The sequence below is a fragment of the Schistocerca cancellata genome, chromosome 4, assembly GCF_023864275.1.
Source record: "Schistocerca cancellata isolate TAMUIC-IGC-003103 chromosome 4, iqSchCanc2.1, whole genome shotgun sequence".
Lineage (NCBI taxonomy): Eukaryota > Metazoa > Arthropoda > Insecta > Orthoptera > Acrididae > Schistocerca > Schistocerca cancellata.
The window spans coordinates 483981961-484007104 of NC_064629.1; the positions used below are offsets into that span (position 1 = coordinate 483981961).

The window sequence follows — 25144 nt, forward strand, 5'->3', positions numbered from 1 at the left end:
AATAAAGACATACAAACACATCAGCTAGTGACGGAGAATCTGCAGGAGTCATCACGGCTCAGTGAACTTCGACGGATTTTGAAATCCTAAAGTCACAGTCCGTGCTGTCATTCTTGTCTACTTTTTTTATTTTGTGGTATGATCAACGCCATGACGGTCACCTGATTCCCGCAAGTTAAAAAGATTACTTTTTTCCTAGGAAAGAGTAATCGAACCGTGGATAGACCTTGACAATGCCTTCCTTTTTCCAGCGAGCTCCAGCGGTAGTCCACAAAATAGCTGCCATTTCGGTATTTGTTGTGCCACGCTCTAAAGCCGCGTGGTTTCTCACTTGATTATATAAGCGGGAATGTTCCATCACAGGGCTGGAGCCAAATTATTGAACGTCGTCCTGTATCTACGTAGGCTCGGATCAAGGGTTAGGTTCTGTGTATGTGTTTTAAGGAGGGGGGGGGGGGGAGGTCACAGTTCGTCACTTGCAGTCAAGCCCACTTTTGACATGTCATGTATACTTACAATTTTCATAATAATAATAATAATAATATATAAATGTTTTAATATAATAACAATAGTTTAAATACAAAAAAATGCATCAAATATTTTAATATAATAACAATAATTTGTTTATATCCGTACTTAGTAAGAGAAGTTGGGGTAGCCAAAACGAGAGAAGTAGCCGTTGCATTTTTTGCCTGAACGGTGCTGCTTCCTGTCGAGAACTGGTCGAACTGGTACTAATATACACCATCATTGTTGTCAGTGAGTTTGGCTGAGGAAGCTTGTTCAGATTTTTTTAGATGGTTTTGGTAACAATTTTTCTGATTTTCAGTCATCTGATGTAAGTCATTTATACACTAAAGTGACAAATGTCATGGGATACCTCCTCATAACCTGTAGGACCTCCTTTTCCCGGTTGGTGCAGCAATTCGTGGTGGAATGGAATCAACTAGTGGTTTGAAGTCCCCTGCAGAAATACTGGGCCGTGCAATCTCTATAACCGTCCATAATTGCGAAAGTCCCATAAACTTTAATGTTCGATGGGATTCATCTCGGGCGATCTGAGAGGTCATATCATTCGCTCGAACTGTTCAAATTTTTACTCAAAACAATCGCGAACAGTTGTGGCCTGATTACATAGCGCATTGTCATCCATAAGAACTCCATTGTTGTTTGCAAACGTGACTTCCATGAATGGCTGCAAATGTTCTTCAAGTAGCCCAACATAACCATCTGCAGTCAATGGTCAGTTCAATTGGACCAGAGCATCCAGTCTATACCGTGTAAACACAGCCTACACCATTATAGAGCCAAAACCAGATTGCACAGTCCCTTTTTGACAGTTTGGGTCCACGGCTTCGTGGGCTATGCGCCACACTCGTACCCTGCCATCAGCTCTTAACAACTGAAATCGGGACTCATCTGACCAGACTACGGTTTTCCAGTCGTCTAGGGTCCAGCCTCTGTGGTTACGAACACACGAGAGGCGCTGTAGGCGAAGTCGTGCTGTTAGCGAAGGCACTGCCATAGCCCGCTAACGCCAAGTTTCACCGCCCTGTCTTAACAGATACGTTCGTCGTACGTCCCACATTGGTTTCTGCGGTTGTTTCACGCGGTGTTGCTCGTCTGTTAGCACTGAGAACTCTACGCGAACGTCGCTGCTCTCGGTAGTTAAGTGATGGCGTCGGCCACTGCGTTACCTTTTGGTGAGAGGAATGCCCGAAATTTGGCATTCTCGGCACACTCTTGACACTGTGGGTCTGAAAATATTGAATTCCCTACTTTTTTTTCCGAACTGGAATGTCCTATGCATCTAGCTCCAACTCCCATTCCACGGTCAAAGTCTATTAATTACCGTCGTACGGCCACGGTCACAATTACTGCAGTGCAGGAGCTGTCATTTGTACTCAGCTGATTCGTGTGAAAAGGTGTCCTCCGCCGATGCACTGCCCTTTTATAGCCTGAGTACGCGATAGTACTGCCAGCTGTATATGTGCATATCGCTATCCCATGCCTTTGGCATCCTAATGTGTTATTATTCTTACTTCACTCGCACTGCGTGGTTACAACTGAAGTGCAGCTACTCACGGATATCCTGTGTGGGCTTTAATTAACGTATGACAGCGAAACTTGGTAAATATGCTACTGCGTAAATTCGGAACCGATTTACGCTGAAAAAATACATAGTCCCAGTTGTGGACACCAGGTGCAAATCTGGCGCTGTACACCGCTTCTATGACGGTATAACATCCACGATGTAATTTGACAAGCCATAACGTGAGTGAACAGTATGGCTATCGAGAAGACAGACCGTGCGCTGCTAGTGAAACTGTTTTACGCGAACGACAGTAATTACGGTACTGCATTGAAAGAGTGTCATCGACTGAAACGTCTGAGGAGAGGTCACGTGGCTCAAAGAAGATGATAATGAAATTCGAAAACACGAGTGAGTTTGGTGTGGCACATGGAAGAGGAAGGCGTCCTATACTGGTGGAAGTTATTGACAAGGTTGCTGTTGCTGTAACTGACCACGCAGAACGTGCCCCGGGTAGTGCAATGTCACGAGAATAGTCCATCCCATGACCAACAGTACGGAAAGTTTTGCGGTCTGTTTTACACTGGTACCCGTACAAGATCCAGACGGTGTAGCAACTGAGACCCCATGATGCACAGCAACGTTATGCATTTGCTCTTCGGTTTCTGGTACGAATCGAAGTTGATGACATGTGGCTGAACAATATACTGTGTAGTGACGAGGCACATTTTAAACTACAGGATGCAGTGAAAACACAGAACTGTCGAATCTGGAGGACTGTTAAACGGAGTGTTATGCATGAAGAGCCCTTGCACTCTTTGTACTTGACTATGTGTTGTGGGTTTACAAGCACATTTATTTTCGATCCGTTGTTCTTTGAAGAGAATACACCCAGTGGGCCTATCAAGTGTACCGTGACGTCTGCACGTTATCGAGACCTCCTCGTACAGCATGTGATTTCTGCTTTTGAAGAGCGCAACTGTGTGGAAACCATTGGCTTCATGCAAGATGGACCAGTCCCTCATGTCGCTAGCCCAATGAAAGATCTGCTTAATTCAACCTTCCAAGAACGTTTTATCCCCAGAGGCTTTGCAGGTGCATGGCCTGATCTAAATCCACGTGTCTTTTGGCTTTGGAGATATCTGACGCGTTTACCAGGGACACGTTTTGCCTCCACCTGATCTGAAGGCCAGTATACAAGCACACTTTGCTCCTATTCCACTGGCACTACTACGAGCAAGTGTTGATCACGTCGTTTTATGGGTGCAGCATCTCATCGACGTCTGCGGCGCTCATACTGAACAGACTGTGAAAGCGGCGTCAATAATAAAATCATCATTTTGCGTTTCTCACTAGTTTTGTCTTTTCAGTCCTAGTCCCATTCCTAATCCACTGCATATGGAAACATTTATATACGTCTTCCTTGCATTCACAGCGACAGATTTGCAATTGGTGGTCAAAAGTGGATCTGACTACTTCCAGGCCTAAATCGGTTCCGGATTAACGCAGTAGAATATCTACCACTTTTCGCTGTCATACGATAGTTACAGTCGTTACTGGACCTCTGTGATTATCTGCACTTTAATTATAAGCATCTGGTGCGTAGAGAAATACCTTTTTACACTATGAAAGTGTAAACAACGTTCTTTGGCCTACAAAAATAGTTCCTTGTTGTTTCGTTCGGTCTGACAGTTTCCTCTGTGAACCGCTAATCTCGGTCTGACTGAAACGTCCCCTTAGAACAATTATACATGACTGTGCTTAAACTGACACACAATATTTTTAGCGCAACGCAACCTGACTTTCAAAAATCCCTACAAAAGAATGGCCCTGACTAACATTAACCTATACCTTTCACAAATCACTTACCTCACAAAAATCTTCGTTACTCAATCTACAGCAATACAGCGAGCGCCACTACTGCCAGCTAAATAACAGATTCAAACTACGGAAGGCACTAACTACTAGTAGGCATAGTTAGCAAATGAAAGATTTTAGTAGAGAACAAACAATGTATTTACCTTAATAGTCATCAAAAGTCATAATATATACAGCAGTTCATGACATCCATTTTTACAAACTTTCAAAACTGCGCCATCTCTCTCCCCACATCCACCACTGCTGGCGGCTCACCTCCAACTGCGCAACGCTACGCGCTGTTCACATCCAGCTGCCGCTGTCCAACACTACAATGGCAGACAACAATGCAAACTAGCCACAGACTGCACACAGAGCGCTACGTAACGTTGCCAATAAGAAAACCTAAACAGCCTACTTACATAGCCCCCATGCTCCCCACAAAAAATTTTACGAATTGTTTTGGGCAGTGGCCAATAATGATTTGATAAAATTTTTCATAATTACAATAACAAAGAAATCAAATGCACACACTTATTAATACAATGTTGGTCAAAAGCTAAAATTTTCTCACAGTCCATAAAGACAGTTCTGATCTTTCATCACAGTAAAACTGCCGTTTCTTTTCTCAAAGTCTGAGCAGTAAAAGACAATGCACACGGAAGTAGTGGATTTCCATGCAGTCTTGAAGAAGTAGTGTTGTCCTTCCAACGGAAAGATAGTGCTGACTCTTGACATGCTGACAGGTAATGGGCCACAACAGAGCAAACCCACAGCAGAGTCATTCGACGTTTTGAAGAATATTGGTAGGTAGGTCATCACAGAGTAGACCCACTGTAGTCCTGGTAGAAATTACGGTATTGGTGGGCCACCAGAGGTGCAGACCCACTGCAGTCCTTGTAGAAATAATGATATTGGTGAGTCATCAAAGATGCAGACCCACTGTAGTCCATGTAGAGACGGCCAGCAGTCATCTGCTGCGACTTTGCAGGTGCACATTCACCATCGAAGAGTCTTGCGGAGAATATAGCAAGTCCATAAACCACCACTTGTGCACTCACAATGTTTTTGGAATTGTCCTTAGAACCAGCAATGCTGTTATCCAGTCCCTTGCTGAATTATTAACATACGTGCAAACACTATCACTCCCTACTTCTCACATATTGTCCATATACTATGACCAACAGAAATGTGTGCAGTGAAATGAATGCTTACAAGTTACTTAATGTGATAAACCGGTGTCAATTACAATTTTATAACATGAGAATACAATTACAGAAATACAGAAAACATCATTACAGAACATAACAATACAGATAACATTTGTAGTACAAGCTTTACAAAAGAATCGAAATAACATATACATCAGTGTTACAGGAATTATGACATGAGTACATACATAAAAGATCAGAATAACTTTTGAAACATCAACTTTACACATGAGCATTAAAATAAAACAGAATAAATAATGTCTAAACATCTTTACAAAGAAAATAATATAGTATTTGAAAAATTCTACAACATAAATCTTATTAGCTAAACATATAAACACAGGAAAAAGACAAATAAACAAGGGTACACAAACACACAACAGAATAACACAAAAGGAAAGGACAGGGTTCGTTTTCAGTGTAACATTTGGTACTGCAGTCCAACCCAAAACTTCATTCCATAGATCTTTCGTCTTATTTCAACCTTTGCTTCCACCAAAAAAAAAAATCCTATCCAAGCATGCTTTCTGTATTTTTCTCTTATAACCTCTCAGTGCATTTCTTCAAATTCATCGCAACTCATTCTCTTATAGGCTACCCCCTCTTAAGCTAACTTAAATCTACTGAGCTCAGATGCTAAACTAAGGGATGAGACAATGCAGCAGCACAAAACAATTAACACAAACAGCAATGACAAAAAAATTCAAATTTGCAAAGTAAGCAGCATTATAGAAATTAGCAAAGCAATTGCAATATTACAACTAATATAAGGCAATGCCCAGCAAACAAGAAAAATAAATCAGTAGTAAACTAGCTTAACAGAGTAATACAAAGTGAAATTTAGTAGTACTATGCCTGGCAAACAGCAGCAGCTAATGAAATAACTTATATCTAAACATGACATAGCTCAAGTAGAAAAAAACATTACACTAAAGACAACAGTGCAGACAAGGGAAATGTATATTCACATCTTAATGTCTATGTAATTAAAGTGGTGCACCACAAAAACTAATTCTACAAAAAATTACCAAGTACTTGAAAAGAAAATTATATATGCAGTTATTGTTATCAGTCCCTTCTTCTTGTTCTTTCCATTCCAAGAGCTCATTTTTCGAAGAATGTGGATCATAAAATAATTATTTAATAGATCTGTTGACAGAAAGTGTTCACATTAGCAAATGCATCTAAGTTTATTTTATAAAACTAATGGTGCAACACAGCTGGAAACCAGATATTAAACAAAATGAGCAATCTCTCAACTACAAAGACAATAGATGTAAAATGTTTCTCATCATTTCATTAGGCATTTTAGTAAATATCATAAATTATGAGCTCCACAGTATGCTTTCAACAAGGAAATGTCAATAGCGAGGATAATGGCCTCCCCTTTCTTTTTATCTCCCTGTGCCTCTGAAAAGACACACACTAATGGCTTGTTCTCCAGGCGTCTGACACAGCTGGGTGCCCACGACGCATTACGTGCAGGTGGTCACTTAACTTTCTTACGGAAATATTTACGACAGCAGTTTCCGCTACAGTGACAGTCTCATATAAAAATATTTCACAGGTCAAGAATTTGTGTTGCAAATGTGTAGAAACAAAATCCTATGAATGTAACATTGTCCAAAAAATTTTCGTCAGTATTGTAATACATTCACGCATTTACATACATTTCATAACTCTTAAAGTACGATTCTTGGTTTCCAAAATCCTTCTCATAAATCAGAGTCCCTAACCACTACTCCTTATTCCTTACCTTACTACACATATACATATTCGTCGACACTTCTTCAATATTTCATCTTAATAAATATGTAGCATAATCAAATTCCTCATATAACATCGGCTTATTGATCATAAACATACCTCAGCAGCATAATACACATCGTCGTCGTAAAAATAACATCATAACACCTCAGTCAAATCTCAAAAACGTCGTAGCTTTCGGCAATAATTTCAAAACCTAAAGAAAATTCTCTGCTCATTTCAGTAGTGTCATCTACCTCAAACGTACTTTAAAAATCATGATCTCATACCAAATACATCATTCAAAGCTCTCATAGTATCACAATGGTTCCGAAAAAATATGAACAATTCACACAGTACAGACAAAATACAGTTTCGAAGTTATCCAACTGTGTAATTGTGTAAACATGTGTCACTGATGTAAAAAAAAGTTTATCTCTCAGTTAAATGATCAGATAGCTGTGTAATTTGTGTGTTAGAGGAATATGGTACCGATGTGTAAAATTGTATAAGCAAATACCATATTAGCTAGGGCTCCTTGTGCTTGCCAAACACATGGTACACAAAGTAAGTGTGTACCCCCCTGAGGATTAATGTAATTATACCCTCAGGTGTTACAGATTACAGCAATGGAATGAAATGTATAACGGAAAACCTTTGTGTAATTGTACTTCAAATGTCTTTAAAAATAAATGTTTTAAGTATAAAATTAATCACTCAAATACGTGTACTGTAGCGCTAATCTGTGTGTCTTGTTGTAAGATAATTTCTGTGGAAGTGTCGTAGTTATCGTCCTCCAAAAGCTAAGTTCTGCAGAAGTCAATGTACTTACCTCATGATAAACAAAAGTGAAATGCATTGCGTATAGATATCTTATTTATTATGCTTATTGCCGTGATGAAGAAAGTACTGTGCTGTAACGTATTGTTGTGCTACGGAAAAGGCTGTGTCATTGTAGCTATACCACAAAAGTTACTACTAAAACATGTTTTACTTTCCAGAATAATACAGAAAAACTGTGCAGATACGAAACAGAAACACCGCAAACAGATTCTAAGTCTGACAAAGCATACTAGCAATGTAAAGTGAAAAGTTATATGGCAAAGACAAAGTTAAAAGGCAGATTATCTTTCAATAAAATCTTCACGTGTTTGTTCAAGTGTGGTGTCTAACTTTTGAAGATTTTGTTCCATTGTGTCTAACTTTTTAAGATTTTGTTCCACTATGTCTAACTTTTTAAGATTTTATTCCACTGTGTCTAACTTTGTAAGATTTTGTTCCACTGTGTCTAACTTTTGCTGTGTTTGTCTCTGGTGTTGTTCCATTGTGTCTAACTTTTGAAGATTTTGTTCCATTGTGTCTAACTTTTGAAGATTTTGTCCCATTTGTCTCTGATTTTGTCCCATTTGTTTCATTAATTGCAATAATAATGTATTAGTGTCTGGAATCTGTTTCTCTATGCTTTTTGGCAGTGCATTTTCACCGGCAACATTCACATTTTGACGAGCAGAAAATGTGTCTTGACACATTTGAGAAAACGGTGAGGACCCAAAACCTAAGTCTACAATATTTGCAGTATTGTGTTCTGTCATTTCGAATTCCTGAGGCGAGCTGTTGCCGACCGATCGATCGATAATGCTTCCCTGTTCACAACCTGTTTCACTGTCTACACCATTATTTGCCGCCCGCTCCATTTCCCTATGCACAATTACCAAATTACTACTTCGAATGTCTGTTAATTCACTACACAGTGGTGCTGATAAGCTACGCTCGTCGTCACTATTATTTATCAGTTTACTTTGGAGCCTAGTGTTACGTTTTTCACACGCAATTATTGTCACAATATTTCACACGATAACACAGAAAAGCACAATTTGAAGAGCAAAAATAAGAGAACACATTAACATAACACTGAAAATAATATCTAGTTAATTGCAAGCGCAGCTGCGAAATACTTGGTGCAAATCTACATGCATGCCACAACTGTTTTACTGTACAACAATGAAAGACTGCGACTACAAAGGAGATTCTCTCTACAATTACGCGCTAGCAATAAACAATAGCTACACTAATTACACAAACTACAAGAAAAAATCAGAAGATTCCAGTGAGGTATCCTCGGCTAAGGGTCGACATATGAAACGTCCCCTTGGAATAATTATACATGACTGTGCTTAAACTGACACACAATATTTTTAGCGCAACGCAATCTGACTTTCAAAAATCCCTACAAAAGAATGGCCCTGACTGACATTAACCTATACCTTTCACAAATCACTTACCTCACAAAAATCTTCGTTACTCAAGCTACAGCAATACAGCGAGCGCCACTACTGCCAGCTAAATAACAGATTCAAACTACGGAAGGCACTAACTACTAGTAGGCATAGTTAGCAAATGAAAGATTTTAGTAGAGAACAAACAATGTATTTACCTTAATAGTCATCAAAACTCATAATACGTATATACAGCAGTTCATGACATCCATTTTTACAAACTTTCAAAACTCCGCCATCTTTCTCCCCACATCCACCACTGCTGGCGGCTCACCTCCAACTGCGCAACGCTACGCGCTGTTCACATCCAGCTGCCGCTGCCCAACACTACAATGGCAGACAACAATGCAAACTAGCCACAGACTGCACACAGCACAGCCAGTGATTTTCATACAGAGCGCTACGTAACGTTGCCAATAAGAAAACATAAACAGCCTGCTTACATGACGTCCAGTCGACAAAAGCGACTACCTACTCGTCGGGATTAGTGGCCAAGAAGTTTACCCCAATAAGTGTTGTTACTTCAGTAGGTCATGCACAATACTACACCACGGACTGAGTTCTAAACCATTTTACATATAAAACTATCATACGCCAGTCTATCACTTTGTAACGATTTTGAATTTATTTATTTATTATACTTAAACGCGTTTCTATTCTACCTTTCTACCTGACCTAACACAAAAGTTCGATTAAAAATGGCCTCTTGCAGCAACGTGCTATTGTTTCAAACACTAGAGCATCAGTAAGCCTGGAAAATATAGCACGAAACGCATAATCCTCTTGCGTTGTAACATGCCACATTACCCCGTAAGGTAGGGAAAAGTGGTCATTATGTAAGCCTTCAGAAAAATTAGTATAGTTGCTAGAGATTATTTTCTTTTTACTTGAAAATATTTGGTGCAATTCCATACAATACGTAGATTAGAAAGGTGTAAACGGGAAGCTTCCATCAATAATCGTGATTTAGTGAAAATTCAGTTTCCCTTTGATTGGGCACTTTACCTTAGCTTCTGCTACATAGCTTTAACATACCTACAAAGAAATTCTAGCTCAGCGATATACGTCATATGCAAAGCATTGGTCCAGATATTTATGAAGTAGTCATGAAATTGATTTAAGAACGGTAATATCAACAAACTGTCCCTACTTTGTCAACATCATTCACACAATATAACATCGAAGTGTGCACACGCCATTATCAGTGTTCAACTTAGCACTACTGTTGTGCATATAGGTCTGCAGACTACGGCCATGCAAGCAGGCTAAATGACCAATAAATAAATAAATAATATATATTGTTTCGTTTAGTCGGTTTGCCTTTCTACGGAAAGTCAGTCTTCCCACATGGTTTTCTTAGTATAGAGTCTTTTCTTTTCTGGCTTGCCTTACTTAACTTCCTCTAGTTTGCCGTTTCTGCTTGTGAATGACGAAATGTGTCGGATTTGTTTTCGACAGCAGGCACCATCACTCTGTGAATGGGGGCCTTTTCCTGACAGGAATGTTGTTTCCAACAGGTCAGGCCTCAAGCCCATCCTAGCAGGCTAACCATCATACAAGAAATTGAGAAGTATCCTGTGTTTAACATAACTTTTAATACCTAGAATTCCTTACAATTTTCGAGACTCTGTTTTCAAAATATTTTATTATCCGAAAGCTAGTTGAGAAATTTGGAAACTGACAGACTATACACGGTCCAGTCACATTGATCTGACTACCGCCTGTGTTCGACATCAACGTTCAACAACCACTCACAGACGGCATATGGCAGCACTATCGGTGGAGGGTATATGCTCCAATGGACAGATGGACGTTGCCGTGTACAGCTTGAAACGTTCGAAAGCAAAGGGGTCAAGGCCGGAGCAGGGAGCGTTATGGTCTGGGGAATGTTGTCGTGGCATTTCATGGCTGGTCTCTTCATTCTGTAATGGTCAATGGATCTACATAAGCACACATTTATCCATTGGGACGATGTCCATCCCTGCATGCAGTTTGTTTTTTCTCGGCACGATGGCATCTACCAGTAGGCCAATACTTTGGTTGGTTGGTTGGTTGATATGGGAGAGGCGGCCAAACAGCGCGGTCATCGGTCCTATCTGATTATGGAAGGATGGGGAAGGAAGTCGGCTGTGTCCTTTCAAAGGAACCATCCCGCATTTGCCTGAAGCGATTTAGGGAAATCATGGAAAACCTAAATGAGGATGACAGGAAGCGGGTCTGAACCGTCATCCTCCCGAATGCGACTCCAGTGTGCTAACCACTGCACCACTTCGCTCGGTCCAGGATAATACGACGTGTCACACAGGTCACAAGATACAACGTTCGAAGAGTACCAGGACGAGTTTACCGTACTCCCCTGGCCACCAAACTCCTCAGATTTAAGCCCAATGGACAATCTATGGGACCACCTCATTCGACCTTTTCGCACCATGGAGCCTCGATCGAGAAACCTAGCGCAGCTGGCCACGGCACTGGAGTCGACATGGCCTGACATCCCGGTCGTAACCTTCCAGAAACCTCATAGACTCTCTTCCTGCACATCTCGCGGCGGTCGGCGCTGCAAAAAGTGGTTCTTCAGGCTTCTGACGGGTGGTCACCTTAATGTCGCTGGGCCGTGCCTGTTAAACCGCGTAGGGAGTTCAAGAAGTAAGTTATATGTGTCGTGCCACACTAAAACCGTTGTGCAACAAGTGTGGCCCATTTCCAGAACATAATACATGTTTCGGGTTTCCTACAGACACAGTTCAAATGGTTCAAATTGGCTCTGAGCACTATGGGACTTAACATCTGAGGGCATCAGTTCCCTAGAACTTAGAACTACTTAAACCTAACTAACCTAAGGACATCACACACATACATGACCGAGGCAGGATTCGAACCTGCGGCCGGCCAGAGTGGCCGAGCGGTTCTAGGCGCTTCAGTCAGGAACCGCCCGACCGCTACGGTCGCAGGTTCGAATACTGCCTCGGCCATGGATGTGTGTGCTGTCCTTAGGTTAGTTATGTTTAAGTAGTTCTAAGTTCTAGGGGACTGCTGACTTCAGATGTTAAGTCCCATAGTGCTCAGAGCCATTTGAACAGCAGTCAGTATGGATGCAGTCAGCCTGCTGCGGAGGCCCATATGCAGCAACGTTCGCTGAATGGTCATTGAGGAGACACTGTTGGTAGCCCCTTGCTTCATCTGGACGGTTAGTTGCTCAAACGTTGCACGGCTATTCGCCCGTACACTTCTCCGCAGCCGTCATTCACCCCTGTCATCTATGACCCGGAGTGCACCACAGTTGCCTTAGCGCCGGTTTTGGGTAGAGCCATTTTGCCATGCACAGTACACTTTAACCACGGCAGCACGTGAACAATTAACAAACTTAGCCGTTTCGGAAATGCTTCCAACCTTGATGATGCCCCTTTGGACGATAGATAACTTGCTCCGTTTCCACATTGCGACTGCACTGTTTTCTGTATGCCCCCGACACGACTTTTATACCCTCCACTGATAGTGCCGCCATCTGTCGTCTGTGAGTGGGTGTTGCACGTTGACGTCGAACATAGGCGGTACACTTTTAGAAATTAAAAATGACTGTGTTCGAAAATAGAGTAACGTATCTGTTTCACTTTGAAATGTAGTGCAGCATTTAATAAAATTTGCGTGGCCTCTCATAAGAATGCGTAACTTACTTTTAGAAGCCCGTCGTATACATGCTTTTACAAAAATGTTCTTATGGAGAAGGAGGCATTATGACCACCATGTTCCCCTCCCACTCTGAATTCGCGCCTGTATCTACATGCATCATGCAGAGACAGCGTTAGTTTGAGCACGAGTGAAGTTTCCAAATGTTTAAGTCGTTGAACTCGTATTCAGAATGAGCGGTTGTCAAGTCCCGATATGACCATACTGATTTTCCTCTTTCTGTGACTTTCTTAAACCCATTAAAGATAATGCTGTGGTGGTTTTTTTGAAAAAGGCACTGCCGATCTGTGTTCAACCCCCTCCGTCCCCCAATCCCAATGTTTTTGAGGTTGTGCTTCATCCGTAATGTTCTCGCCTTAAAAAAGAAAAAAAAAGTGTGAATTCGTAAGGGACCAAACTGATGAGGTCATCGGTCCCTAGACTTACACACTACTTAAAGTAACTTAAACTAACTTATCCTAAGAACGACACACACACCCATGCCCGAGGGAGGACTCGAACCGCGGGCGGGGAGAGGCAACGCAATCCATGATATAGCGCCTCAAACGGCGCGGCCACTCCGTTCAGCGATCTCGTCTTCGACGACATGTAAACTCATTATCCATTACATCTTTCTTCCCATGGAAGACTTAACGATTTTAGTTTTGAATTCATTAATCAAACATCTTTATTAATTAAAAACTGGAAATCCATGAAGTGCTCTGTTTTAAAATGTGTTGTTCTTCTAGTCAATGACATGTCAGCACCTTTGGTTGCTGCTTTGAACATGTGCATAGCTAAATATGTGGCGTCTGAACACTGACGCATAAGGGAGGCAAAAAAGGGCACTGCCCGCCCATCCGTCGCCCTTGTATCTAGAGTACCGAGATTTTATTCATTACAGAAATGTCATACTTTTTTAAAATTAATTCCTGTGATAGACAGAACCGTCTGTTTAGCCAATTGTAGCATTATGCACTGATTGTAGTGAGACAATACGATGGTACGATGGTAGTTACCATCTTCCCATCAGAAAATGTAAAACCCGGCAATCGATTGTAGAGCGCGTACTTTATTCGTTTCTCCCTTCCATAATAACGAGCAGTCTGCTGTACCAGGAATCAAACGAAGACAGAAAATCAACTGCTCTTGTGTGCCGTGCCAACGTCCATCATTGCCTTCTTCGAGGTATTGTTGTCAAGTTGGCTTCAAGGCATACCCCAACTGTTCTTCTTCTTTTACTTGTGTCTTTATCCCGCGGTTTCGCAGGGTCGGCAAGGGTAGGATCGGATTTGGCAAGGTTAATGTTAAGGGGTGGCCGGATGCCCTTCCTGCCGCCGCCCTGTACCCCCTGGGACGGAATTAGTGTACCCCAGCTGTCTGCGTCTAGTGTAATCCATGGAATAGTGTGAACGTGTTCAGATGTCTGCGAGTCGTGTAACTGAGGCGGAACGTGGGGACCATCCCGGTATTCATCTAGTGGGATGTGGAAAACCGCCTAAAAACCACATCCAGTCTGGCCGGCACACCAGTTCTCGTCGTTAATCCGCCGGGCGGATTCGATTCGTGGCCGGCGCGCCAACCCGAGTCCAGGAAGCAGCGTATTAGCGCTCTCGGCTAACCTGGCAGGTAAGCATATCCTAACTGTTGTGGAATCAAATCCCCCTCCGAATTCGGACGTTTGGGGGAGATGGATGCGTACCCATAGCGTGAGAAGACGGCAGTGCAATCAGCTTTACACTCTCTAGAGAGCACTCCAGAAGTTCTTCTACTTTCGTAAAAACACACACTCCTGGCACATATCTTCTGATTTTATCGATTTGATTCCAGGTGATGAAGTGTGTGTAGGTAGCTACTAATATCGTAAGTTGTGTTTTGCAGATTTTTTCGAATCGTAATACCAGTTAGGTTCACTCTGCAATTTTCTACTCGTATCTGACATCTGGATGTGCTCTTATTGCCTTCCAGTATTTCTCTTACAGAAACTCCTAATAAGAAATTTAGTATGCTGTGACATATGTATTTGATAGTTTACAAATCGACAAACCTGAGTGCTGCTTGTGCATAAGCTGCTCGATTGTCATATATTCACATAAACACATCCCAGGAAATGGAATATAACAAGCTATACCCCGGTATTCCTACAGACTCGTAAACATTCATGTGCTGAAATACACTCAGACAGTCATTAAACAATTATTAAGTTCTTACCATGCTGCAACGCAGTTGTGCCTTGTAACATGAATCCAGTTCCCAATGGTCATGGAAACATTTGGCTTTGTCGGGTAATACACTGCATCCTAAACTCAGTTTCTCCGCCCCCTTTTGCGGTAAGAATGAATATTAGGTATTTTTCAAAAAATAAAAAAAATTAAAAATCGAGCCAGACTCAACCAGTAGTGACATGGAGCAAGAGGAAGATAACAATGCAGTACCAACGGAAATTTCTGGAACTGAAGTCATAGAGAAATCATTCGCTTCAGTAGGATAACTAAGTCAAGAGCAGAACGAAATTTTGATACTGATGTATATGCTCATAGTCATATAATTTCTTTCCAACAAAAAACTGAAATATTGGGAAACTCCTGGAGAAATCAAATAACTACAGTTTTGAAAAGGACAATTTCTACAAAAACCGGGTCTTTCGCCATGCCTGGTTATTTCAGTATAAACCTTGGCTTGCGTATTCAGCACATTTGAAAGGAGTGCTATGTAAATTTTACGATTGTTTTCACAAAAAGTGAAGAGAGATAATAAGGGGCATTTATTACCACTGCATTTGTAAAACATAAAGATTTTCATGGAGCTGTACGAACTCATGCAAATTCTAAGTGGCATAAATTTTCTGATATTGAAGCCAACAACTTCATATCAGAAACAGGAGGTAAACAACTTCTAGTAAATTTACAAGTACATAACGCTGTTGATATCACCATTGAAGAAAACAGAAAAAAAATTCCTTTCATTGGTATCGACGATAGATTTTTGAGGAACAAATGACAATATCCTTCGAGGTAAATTAAGCAGAACTGGAAACTTCCAGCATTTGTCACATTTTAGAGATGAAGCAAGATAAGAAGTTTTAAGAAAACAGGTGGAAATGAGCAGGAAAAATGCCAACTCTTGTTCTACACGAACCGATAATGAAATTACTAGTACCTGTGGAAATATTATTATGTTAATTCTTCTGTTGGTTTCTCAATTTAGGCTGATGAAACGTCTGATATTGCCGGGATAGAGCAATTATCTCCAGGAATAAAATCTCCCGAAGACATTAATGGAGAAACAAATATCAGAGAAGATTTTTTTCGAATTGTGCCATTCATAAATGGTAGAGCAGATGGTATGTCCACTGAAATTTATAAGGCTTGTTCAAATTGTAAACTGAAAATGGAAAACTTCACGTGGCCAAGGGCATGGTAGTTACTCTGTGAGGACAGGAAAGGAAAGAGGTGAGTAAGTGAAAATGGAAATGAGTACCCAGAAGCAATATTTGTACACTATTCCTCTCACCACCTTAATTTAGTGGTGCATGACTTGGTTGAATTAAGTGGCATCTATAATGTAGCCAGTACAGTAAAAGCCGTACTTCAGTTTTTTCGAGAAAGTTCGGTCAGAATATAGAACATTCGAATATTTACAGTTAATTTTACAATAATTGTAAACCAGCTGGAAAATATCTCTCAGGATGGCAATGCTAAATCAAGACAGATGGCATAGCACTTGTACAAGCTTTCACTTACTGCAAAGGTTTTGTGTCACTTCTAGTGATAAGCAAATATTCTTCAGTGCTACAATCATAGTATCAGTCTTTTTCACGCTGTTGAACTGGATTTATGCAAACTTCAGATCTATGAACAAGAAATAATAAATATCTTGAAACAGCATAACGAAAATTCAGTTTCAGTTTATGAAGATATATTTACAACAGCTAAAAATATGACAGAGAAGGTAAATGTGGACCTTTCCATACCAAGACAAACTAAGTAGCAGACTTACAGATAAATCTTATATGTAACTCTCTCTAAATGAGTATTATAGACGACCAATTTTCATCCTGTATACTGATTCTTTAATTTTCGCTTTGCGAACCCGAGTTTCAGATGAGCATACAGAAACATTTAGTTTATTTTAATTACATCCTCAGCAAATGAAAACTGAAAAAAAAAGAATTTGACAAAACAGCAACGAATATTAAAGCTATTAAAGTATTGATAACTTCTTATCTGAAACAACACTGTGGTATGAGTTTTGGTCACAGTTACGTACCGATGTGTCAGTCATTCATATTAGTGATAACATACAGTTTTTCCCTGCTACAAAAAAGGCTCTATTAACTGCTCTTTCTGTGCTTGCAACTACATGTTGAACAATCCTTCATGACTCAACGAAGAGTAAAAATGTGACTTTCTTCTACAGTGAGTGAAAACAAGTTGTGTAGGTTGTGAATGCCAAGTGTTCACGGAACAAAAGTGATTGAAAAATCTGGTATTACTAACTTAATCATTGATAAGTTTGCGCAACTGCATCGAGGATTATTATTCACCTTCAAAGAGTTTCGGCTGTAATATTACATTTTGTGTATTTCCATATCACATGTAGTACTTCATGTTTATTCTTTCCTTTGTCAGCTCCTGTTGAGAAAAATTTATTATTTTGTTATTTCGAGCTATAATTAGTAAGCTTTCACTTTACATGACTGAAACAGCATATTTTGTGAATGTGATTAGATATATTTTTTGAAAGCAAAGTTAAAGATGACAATGTATAAGCATTTTTAAGTCTGTTCTCGGTATTTTCGCTTTTTAGGAAGATTAATCAAAGGCTATTTGTAACTGGTTATTTTTGTTTGTAACCAACAGTTTTCTCATTTCCGATTTTTTCCTACGTCAGATTTTTCACGTTCAGTATCAATACAACATTGTCGGTATACGAGTATAAATTAGCTTTTGCTTTTAAATTGCTTTTCTAAATATTTTTCTGCTTTATTTTCTAACTTATTGATCATTTTGTTGAATACATGTGAGATTTAATCATACAAGGATATAATTTTAGATAACCAACTTCACAAGTGTGCAACATCCATAATCGTTTAAAAAATACGTGAAGAATTACTTTGAAGATAATCATGAAATCACAATTACATTTTAAGTATCGAAGTATTCTACCCATAAAAAAATCAGTTCTCTGGGATATAATAAATATTTTGTCACCTATGAAACTCTCGTCTCATGAAAAGTCACGAAATTGTCCAGTCAATTTATATAAAACATGGTAGCTGTAAAGTAATGCATCCCCATAAAAAATTTCTGCGGACGTCCGCGTCTCTAAATGTCCAGTAGCAGGGCGTTGTACCCACTACCAAAGGGATCTGTGCTCCATATCTTTCCGACCAAGCTGCCTTAAGTTGTCCACAGTTTGATATCCCCGCCTTGCTAATTTTAAAAAATTTTTTATGCTAACATACTCCATGGCTTTCTATGTCTATCTCTTCAGATTCCCATTTCCTGTAGTTGCCCTAAATTAATCCTTTCATTAGGTCATTGCCTCTTTTCTTTCCCATATTTGTAAATCTATGTTCTATGTGGATGGGACTTCAGATTTCTGGCTTCATTCCCCCCTTTCCAAGATTTGTGACATATATGAGTTGGGGTTCTGACGACAACGAATCAGCTCCCACTGATCCATTAAAATGAGTACAAATAAGCAAATTTTCTTAAAAAATTCTGAGGCGATGCACTTTTAGAATCTAATCATGTATGATATTTGTTTTTGTCATTTGCTCCATATATTTGTAAAACACTTGGGTAAGACTTGCAGCGGAGATCAGCTACGGTTCAGTGACAATGGTTTATTTACACACAGCACCGATTTGGTTGAACACTGTACCAGAAGTTACAGTCTATGAATTTCTAAGCGCCGCACCCATAACGCAGCGAAGCATCTTTGTGTCTTATGTTCCACTTCCTGAAATCCTACACTCGATTAACGGCCTAAATATTTACCGGGTACCGAAAACGACTCCAGTGAATATTGTAATCGGTGTTCAGAAACAGCTGCGGACCCATGCTTCAAAGAAGTGATAGAAGTTACCTTTAGAAATTTTCTGATTCTGTGTGTTCCGAGTAACACTGCGACCTCGACTCGGAGAGGAACCGAACGGTACATAAAGACAAAAAGAAAAGGCGACAGGAATGTTGCAGGAGAGTGGAGCAATAGTACCATGTAACATCCTCCGACTGCCTTTAACAGCGCAAGACTCGGTAGCGGCAGCAACTGAAAATAAAAACGTGTCACTGTTTAAGAACTTCGGTTTCTGCGTGTTCGTTTACCAGAGCACGCGTGTTCACGTATCAGAGCCACTTATTAAAAACACGGAGGAATGGTTTTCATCATACATTTTACTAAACTATTATTTTTGTTGTTGTATTGGCTCTCTCAGTTTCTACGGTGTACTTAACAATATATTGTTATCGTTACTGCATGTTCATAATATTGTGTTCAACACATTTCGCTTTTATTGGGAAGAACCATCAATGAGGATCTGCATTGCTCCTTCAGGCGTTGCCTGGTTGCAGTTTTTACAAGTAAATTGATTTCACTGCGTCGTTAGAAATGAGACAATCACATCACACAGTTTATTGTCGGCAGATATTTCACGCGAATGGACTGCATTTACATATCCCGTCACCATCGATGCTTCTTCACCTTCAACCCGTCGTCCCCACCCCTCGCGAAGTTGGTGCTTTAGGTAGGTATGAATGGTCTTCATTCGTAGCAAAAAAAGCAGACAGATATTGTAAAGATAGAACTATACAGTTCCACGGTATTTTAATAATATTTGTACTATTAATTTTTCTGAAATGCATATGCCTTAACCCAGTTGTCAGTACAATTGTTACACATGTTTGTTGTTTGGAAATGAGGTGCCCAACAATAGCTGAAACATGGTTCACAAATGGGGCATTTTACAACTCTGTTATTTTAAAACATTTTAATTGGAGCATTAGATGCTGCCGCAGCAATGAATACTATTTAGTCTCGGTGCATAACATTGCCGCTCACTCAGTTTCTTGACTGTTATGTCGCGTAAAGGAAAAGGATACAAAAATTGGACGCTGATTTGACTTCGTCGGTAGTTTAGCGTGCCGTCAACAGGTGGCGGTCGCGCTGCTCTCCCCACCTCAGTCGCCGACGCACTACAATGCCGTGCACATCGCTGTGCCCAGTGCTTGCTTCCTAGTGTTCCTCGCTTGAGCTGAATATCACAAAGCACCCAAAATGGGTCAGGTTGACAGGCTACACGTCCCAAATGAGCTGGGCTTCCAGCACACGTTGGTAAGTAAAAATATTTCCTTTCTAATGATATATCAGCCGACGTTTTCTGCATTAAATCAATTCCTTTCTTGTCATTATCAGTGTGTATTTGTATGAGAGCGAGAAATTAGCACGAAGGGTTTGCCACACATAATCAGATGTCTTGTTTGAGCCATATAAAACTGTGTAAGTCTCGTGCATTTGAATTTTGTAGGCTGCCGCGCGTCAAGAACTCGCGCGTGCGCTCACTGAGTATCTAGCGGTCTTTGTTGCTGCACGTGGTGCGGCAGCGAAAATGACTGAAACATTTAGATATCGGTGTTATTACTGTATTTACATCGATTTGAGCAGATGATTTCTGTTGAAACAGTTATTCATTTACCACTATGAGCAACAGCAGCATAAAAAGATATATCTAAAGGAAAAGAGAAGACTACATATTACGCTGTATTGGTTCGTTCCTCAGGGAAAGATATGACAGCTCTGTTGTTGTTCAGCCAAGCATTTCTTGATCTACACAGACGGAAAAAATAGCAACAAGGAGTAATTAATGCAATTATTTAATTGTCAGGGTATGTTGCCAAATACTTCCTGTCCCAAATGAATGAAAAAGTGAGCAATTATCGATATATTTACTTACGAAATTCACGTAAGAGCTTTTAAGACTATTGCAGGACTCTTTTATAGATCCAAAGTGTTTCGCTATATGTTAATCCCGATAATGTAGCCTGGAGGAGAAAATTATTTGAGATGCCTCCCTTGTTTGAAAACCTGTTTCTGTCTGTGATCTTATGAGACGACCCAGCGAACTCCTTTACCTTAACTTGTTGATAAAGTTATTCATTCAGTCATGTCTGGTCGTATATGTCCTCGTGAATGACATTCCAGTATATTGCGATTTGCCAGATTCAGTGTCTCCAAAGGTTGCTCTTTAATAGGATTCCCACTTTCGAGGGTTGCAGTAATTTTTCTCTTGTTTTATCCCCGAGTAAAAATATTCGAAGTATTTCGCTGACTTGTAAAAAACTGGTTGTGCAGATTTTGTGTCTGCATCTGGCTTGCACAAACAAAACGGAAATTAAGATTTAAAAACTCAAATACTATGTATCACCCAAGTGGCAACAGTCAGTTCATGTTCTCCATTACGCTCCGATCGCAGTATTTAGAATAGTCAGAACACGATCAGAGGGCATAACTCCATCATATTGACAGCAGTGTAAGATTCGATGACAAATTTGTCATTTACACGCTTTGGTTGGGCTCATATACGAGGATGCGTATATTAGAGGAAAAAAAAACTCGAGATAAACAATAGTGTTATTTAAAAATTCCAATTCCGACGACGCTAAAAATGCTTTGATCCTACAAACATCTTTCTGCAGGCAGTGTCTCTGTACATTTGTTAGTATAATATGTATCGCTGGTAAAAATTGAGCAGCTACATTGTTTGCATTTATTTTTCGGTCTATGAAGACACTAACCAATTATAATGATGAATGGCTCGGCATCTGTCTTACTACAAAGAAATTCACCACTGACTCGACCGCGACCACCGGCGTGTATTATTTGTTCACTCTTTGAGTTAACATGATGTCCATTTCAGATAATAATCACGACAAACGAAGCATGATATTCAGATTCGTCACAAATTGATCTCAGTTTGTCTTCGCTACAGCAGTATTTCTAAATGATGCGTTTTTAGGTGCAGCTCTCCATTTTCCCATGACTATTGATATATTTGCTTTACTGCTTTTAGTATACAAGTTCTCGGTTTGGAAAATGTTTTTGTAACTTGTCACTTTAAAAGTCATCGAACATGCGTGAATAACAACACTGAAATGATTCATTATGTATCTAAAGAAAAATAACACTCATTTAAATCGTGATGAGCAAATTAAGAAGAGTATCAACAATGATTTTAATTTCGTTGAACATTACAGTCAACAATATTTTAATTCCAAGTTGAAATATTTATAAATCACTGACAATTAAGTTTTTAAAGAAATGGCTTCTTGATCTACACAACTTATTAGTTAAGCCTCTTCGATCGATCGTTTACAATGAGAGCAGTTAAAATTCAACATGGGCCGACAGATTAGAGAGTCACGAACGAAAGTCTTGTTTTCGCGCAGCTGCTGAGATTTCTTGCTTAGTAGCTAAAGCCTGACTGAAAGGAAAGGCCATGACAGAGTGCATACTGAATGCTTTCGAAACTGTATGTTGCGGAACTGGCAACGCGTTTCTTGATTACCATTGCTTTGCTCGCCGGCAAACCAAAAATTATCGTTTGTTGCGAAGTGGTTTGTCCTTGAACAAACGAAAGTGTCAGAGCTGAAGGTATTTTTCGAATTAGATGTGAAATCACGAACTCAGATTGTCGTTATCACAGTTCCAGACAATGACTGTTGCTACTTTATCACGCACTCTTTGGGAGTGCTATCAGTTAATGAAACAATTAATACTGAAAGTATTCGAAGACAGTCAACAAGCTCTCTTTGCCCAGAACTTTGCATATCTCCAGCGCCGTCACTCATTTTTATAATAAATTAAATTACAAGTTGTTTTGCTTCCTTTTGTTTCCTGGGGCTTCTCGGTCCGCTTTTGTCAGCTATATGCATTGACTAAATTGTATTCAAGAAAAATGTGGCGAATTTATATGAGCGTGACTCTACCATTCAAGGTGTTATGGAAGTGAATCACTAAGCACCAGACGTTAAAGTTCGGTCCAGTGTGTGATGTTTCGTTGAATACTCTCTGTTACTTCAACAAAGCTTGGATTTTACCTGATGGAATATCGTTCCAAGCGTCATGTTGTTACCTTCTTTCGCAGAAAACACCCTTCGTTTCATCAATCCAGTGAGTTTTGCACGTTACAATTTGACGTCCGACGCACATCAAGGAAGTATTTTATGACCAGTGCTATTCGAAATTTACATACAGGACACAGCAAACAACTTCAAGATATCTGAGGACGATAACATTATTTATAAAGATATTCGAAGAAAGAGAATGTTTTGCGACGCCCTTGGAAGAAGTATATAAAACTATTTCAGTGCGCAAGCATTAGCTACTAGTTGTACAATGTCAAGATACTTTCGAAGGTAACAACAGTACGAAACCAGTGACAAGAATGAGCGGCATTAAAGATCTTATGTTATTTGTTCACTGTGGTGAGTAAAGGAGATGACCACGACCACAGTAATCTATGAATGAGTACATAAACAACGAACGACTGTGTGTCTCACCTGAGAAACGGAGCATACGAACTCATCCGCTCTGGAATTTTCTTTTGCTACAGGTTTTGGGCGTGGCCCCTAAACATCGAATTGTTGGAGAAGTGTAAGACACAATCAGCGCTGCGTGGTTCGTGCCTGGCGTATTTTGTTACTGAATCATCGGCGGGAGGTGCGGGAGGAATTATATCATTCATTCCATGAAGCAACTAGTGAAAACTCTGACGAGACTCTCTCGAGCAATCATATCTGCATATTTAGATTAGTAATAACGTAACTCGAAGCTTTCTTCAACTGGCCATTTATATCTTTAACAGCACGCCTTTGAATTCATTCTATCTCTCCTTCTAGTTTGGTCTCGTGATGATCTGTGCGTGTTGAGTGCTAACGTTTGCCGATCGCTAGAAGGTGTTGTATGAGCTTGGATTCGTAGGTGGAGTATGTGTATAAGAGGAAAACTTGAATATCTTTTTCAAGCAGTTCTCCACTGTGACCTAACATACCCCTTCCAGTTCAATTTCACCACTTACATACATGAAAGATGTAGTGTTTTTCATACATAAACAATGCTTCCAATAACATATTGCACTAATCCTCCATCAGACTAATCTTTTCCACATAATCTGCCCTCGACTGGAGAACAGGTCCCAAACAGAAAAACAAATATAAATGCAGTATCGAAATTATGAATTAGTTTGCTCATGTTGAGTTTGTAAGGGGCGATCTGTAGTGATTACTTAGGAGAAGAACTTCTTAGCCGAGATCGCTGTAAAGAAACGTTATCGTAGATAATCTGTTTCCGCAAAACTTGTTACAAACATGCTGTGCCGTCTACACACAAAATCTTTCCATCGAATTTCCAGGTACATAAAACATGAAATGAGTGATGCGTTGGCAAGTCAAAATTAAAATTACTGTGTACATCACAATTAGCTAAATCATCGTTCCTCTAACAGAACATGTCTGCCATGCTTACCAGGGCGCCGCAAGACTAACACGTGAAGATGGTAACTTAGCTTTGTCGAAACCAGCTGTGTACAATGAATATTTTTTTACAGCGATCGCGACTAAGAAGTTATTTTTCTCTTAAGAAATTTTGAATTTTGTATAAATACATCCCATTTTGTTCTTCAAGAATGGAATAAATTAATAACACGGTTTTCTTCTTAGAGAATGCAATGTGTAATTACTTAGAGTAGTTTGAGACGTCCAGCAATACCCATTCAAATACATCCGAGGACAAGAAGATAAATTTTTGGCCTGGCAATACTTTTTGATGCAGTCCTGTTTTAGATCAATGCATTTCATTCAAAGTTTTTGTAGTGAGGTGATTCCAGCCTAGAAGTACAATTAGGAAAATCCTGCAGACTACACATCTAATAAAGTCATGACGACTTCATTGTACAGAAACGAATTCCAGCCGCAAATTTCTGCAGACGTGAGATTAAACGGAATTAAAAGGGTGTAACATCTAGACAATACATAGATGCTGAATGTTTACTTCAGATGCTTCAGTTTTCTCATTGCCAAAGCAATTTCGTGGACAAGTCTTCGTTTTAGCATCCAAGCCTCTTCCCACGTATTCCACATTTGTCAAGAAAACCCACATTGCGTGCGTCAGTTATTATTACCCATTATGCTAGGCATTTCATAAGAAGAATGTGTTACAGAAACCGGAAAAAAGTCGTCATTTTTGTTGCACGAATAGTAGTTTCCACTATCTATTTCGACCACAGTCTCGTTTTCGATGTGACATCGTGGACACATACCTCACGCTCGGTAACAAATATGGCCATAAACTCTGTT

At 39.9% G+C, this 25144-nt stretch overlaps 1 protein-coding gene across 1 annotated transcript in view; it reads left to right on the top strand.

The window, feature by feature from the left end:
* Positions 1 to 19989: 19989 nt before the first annotated feature.
* The window catches only part of LOC126183885 (chloride channel protein 2), a 523840-nt gene continuing 518685 nt past the window's right edge, over positions 19990 to 25144 (top strand). Inside the window, exon 1 of the mRNA XM_049926191.1 lies at positions 19990 to 20126. Coding sequence (XP_049782148.1) covers positions 20070 to 20126 — 57 coding nt within the window. The 5' untranslated portion in view covers positions 19990 to 20069. The remainder of the gene's footprint in view (positions 20127 to 25144) is intronic.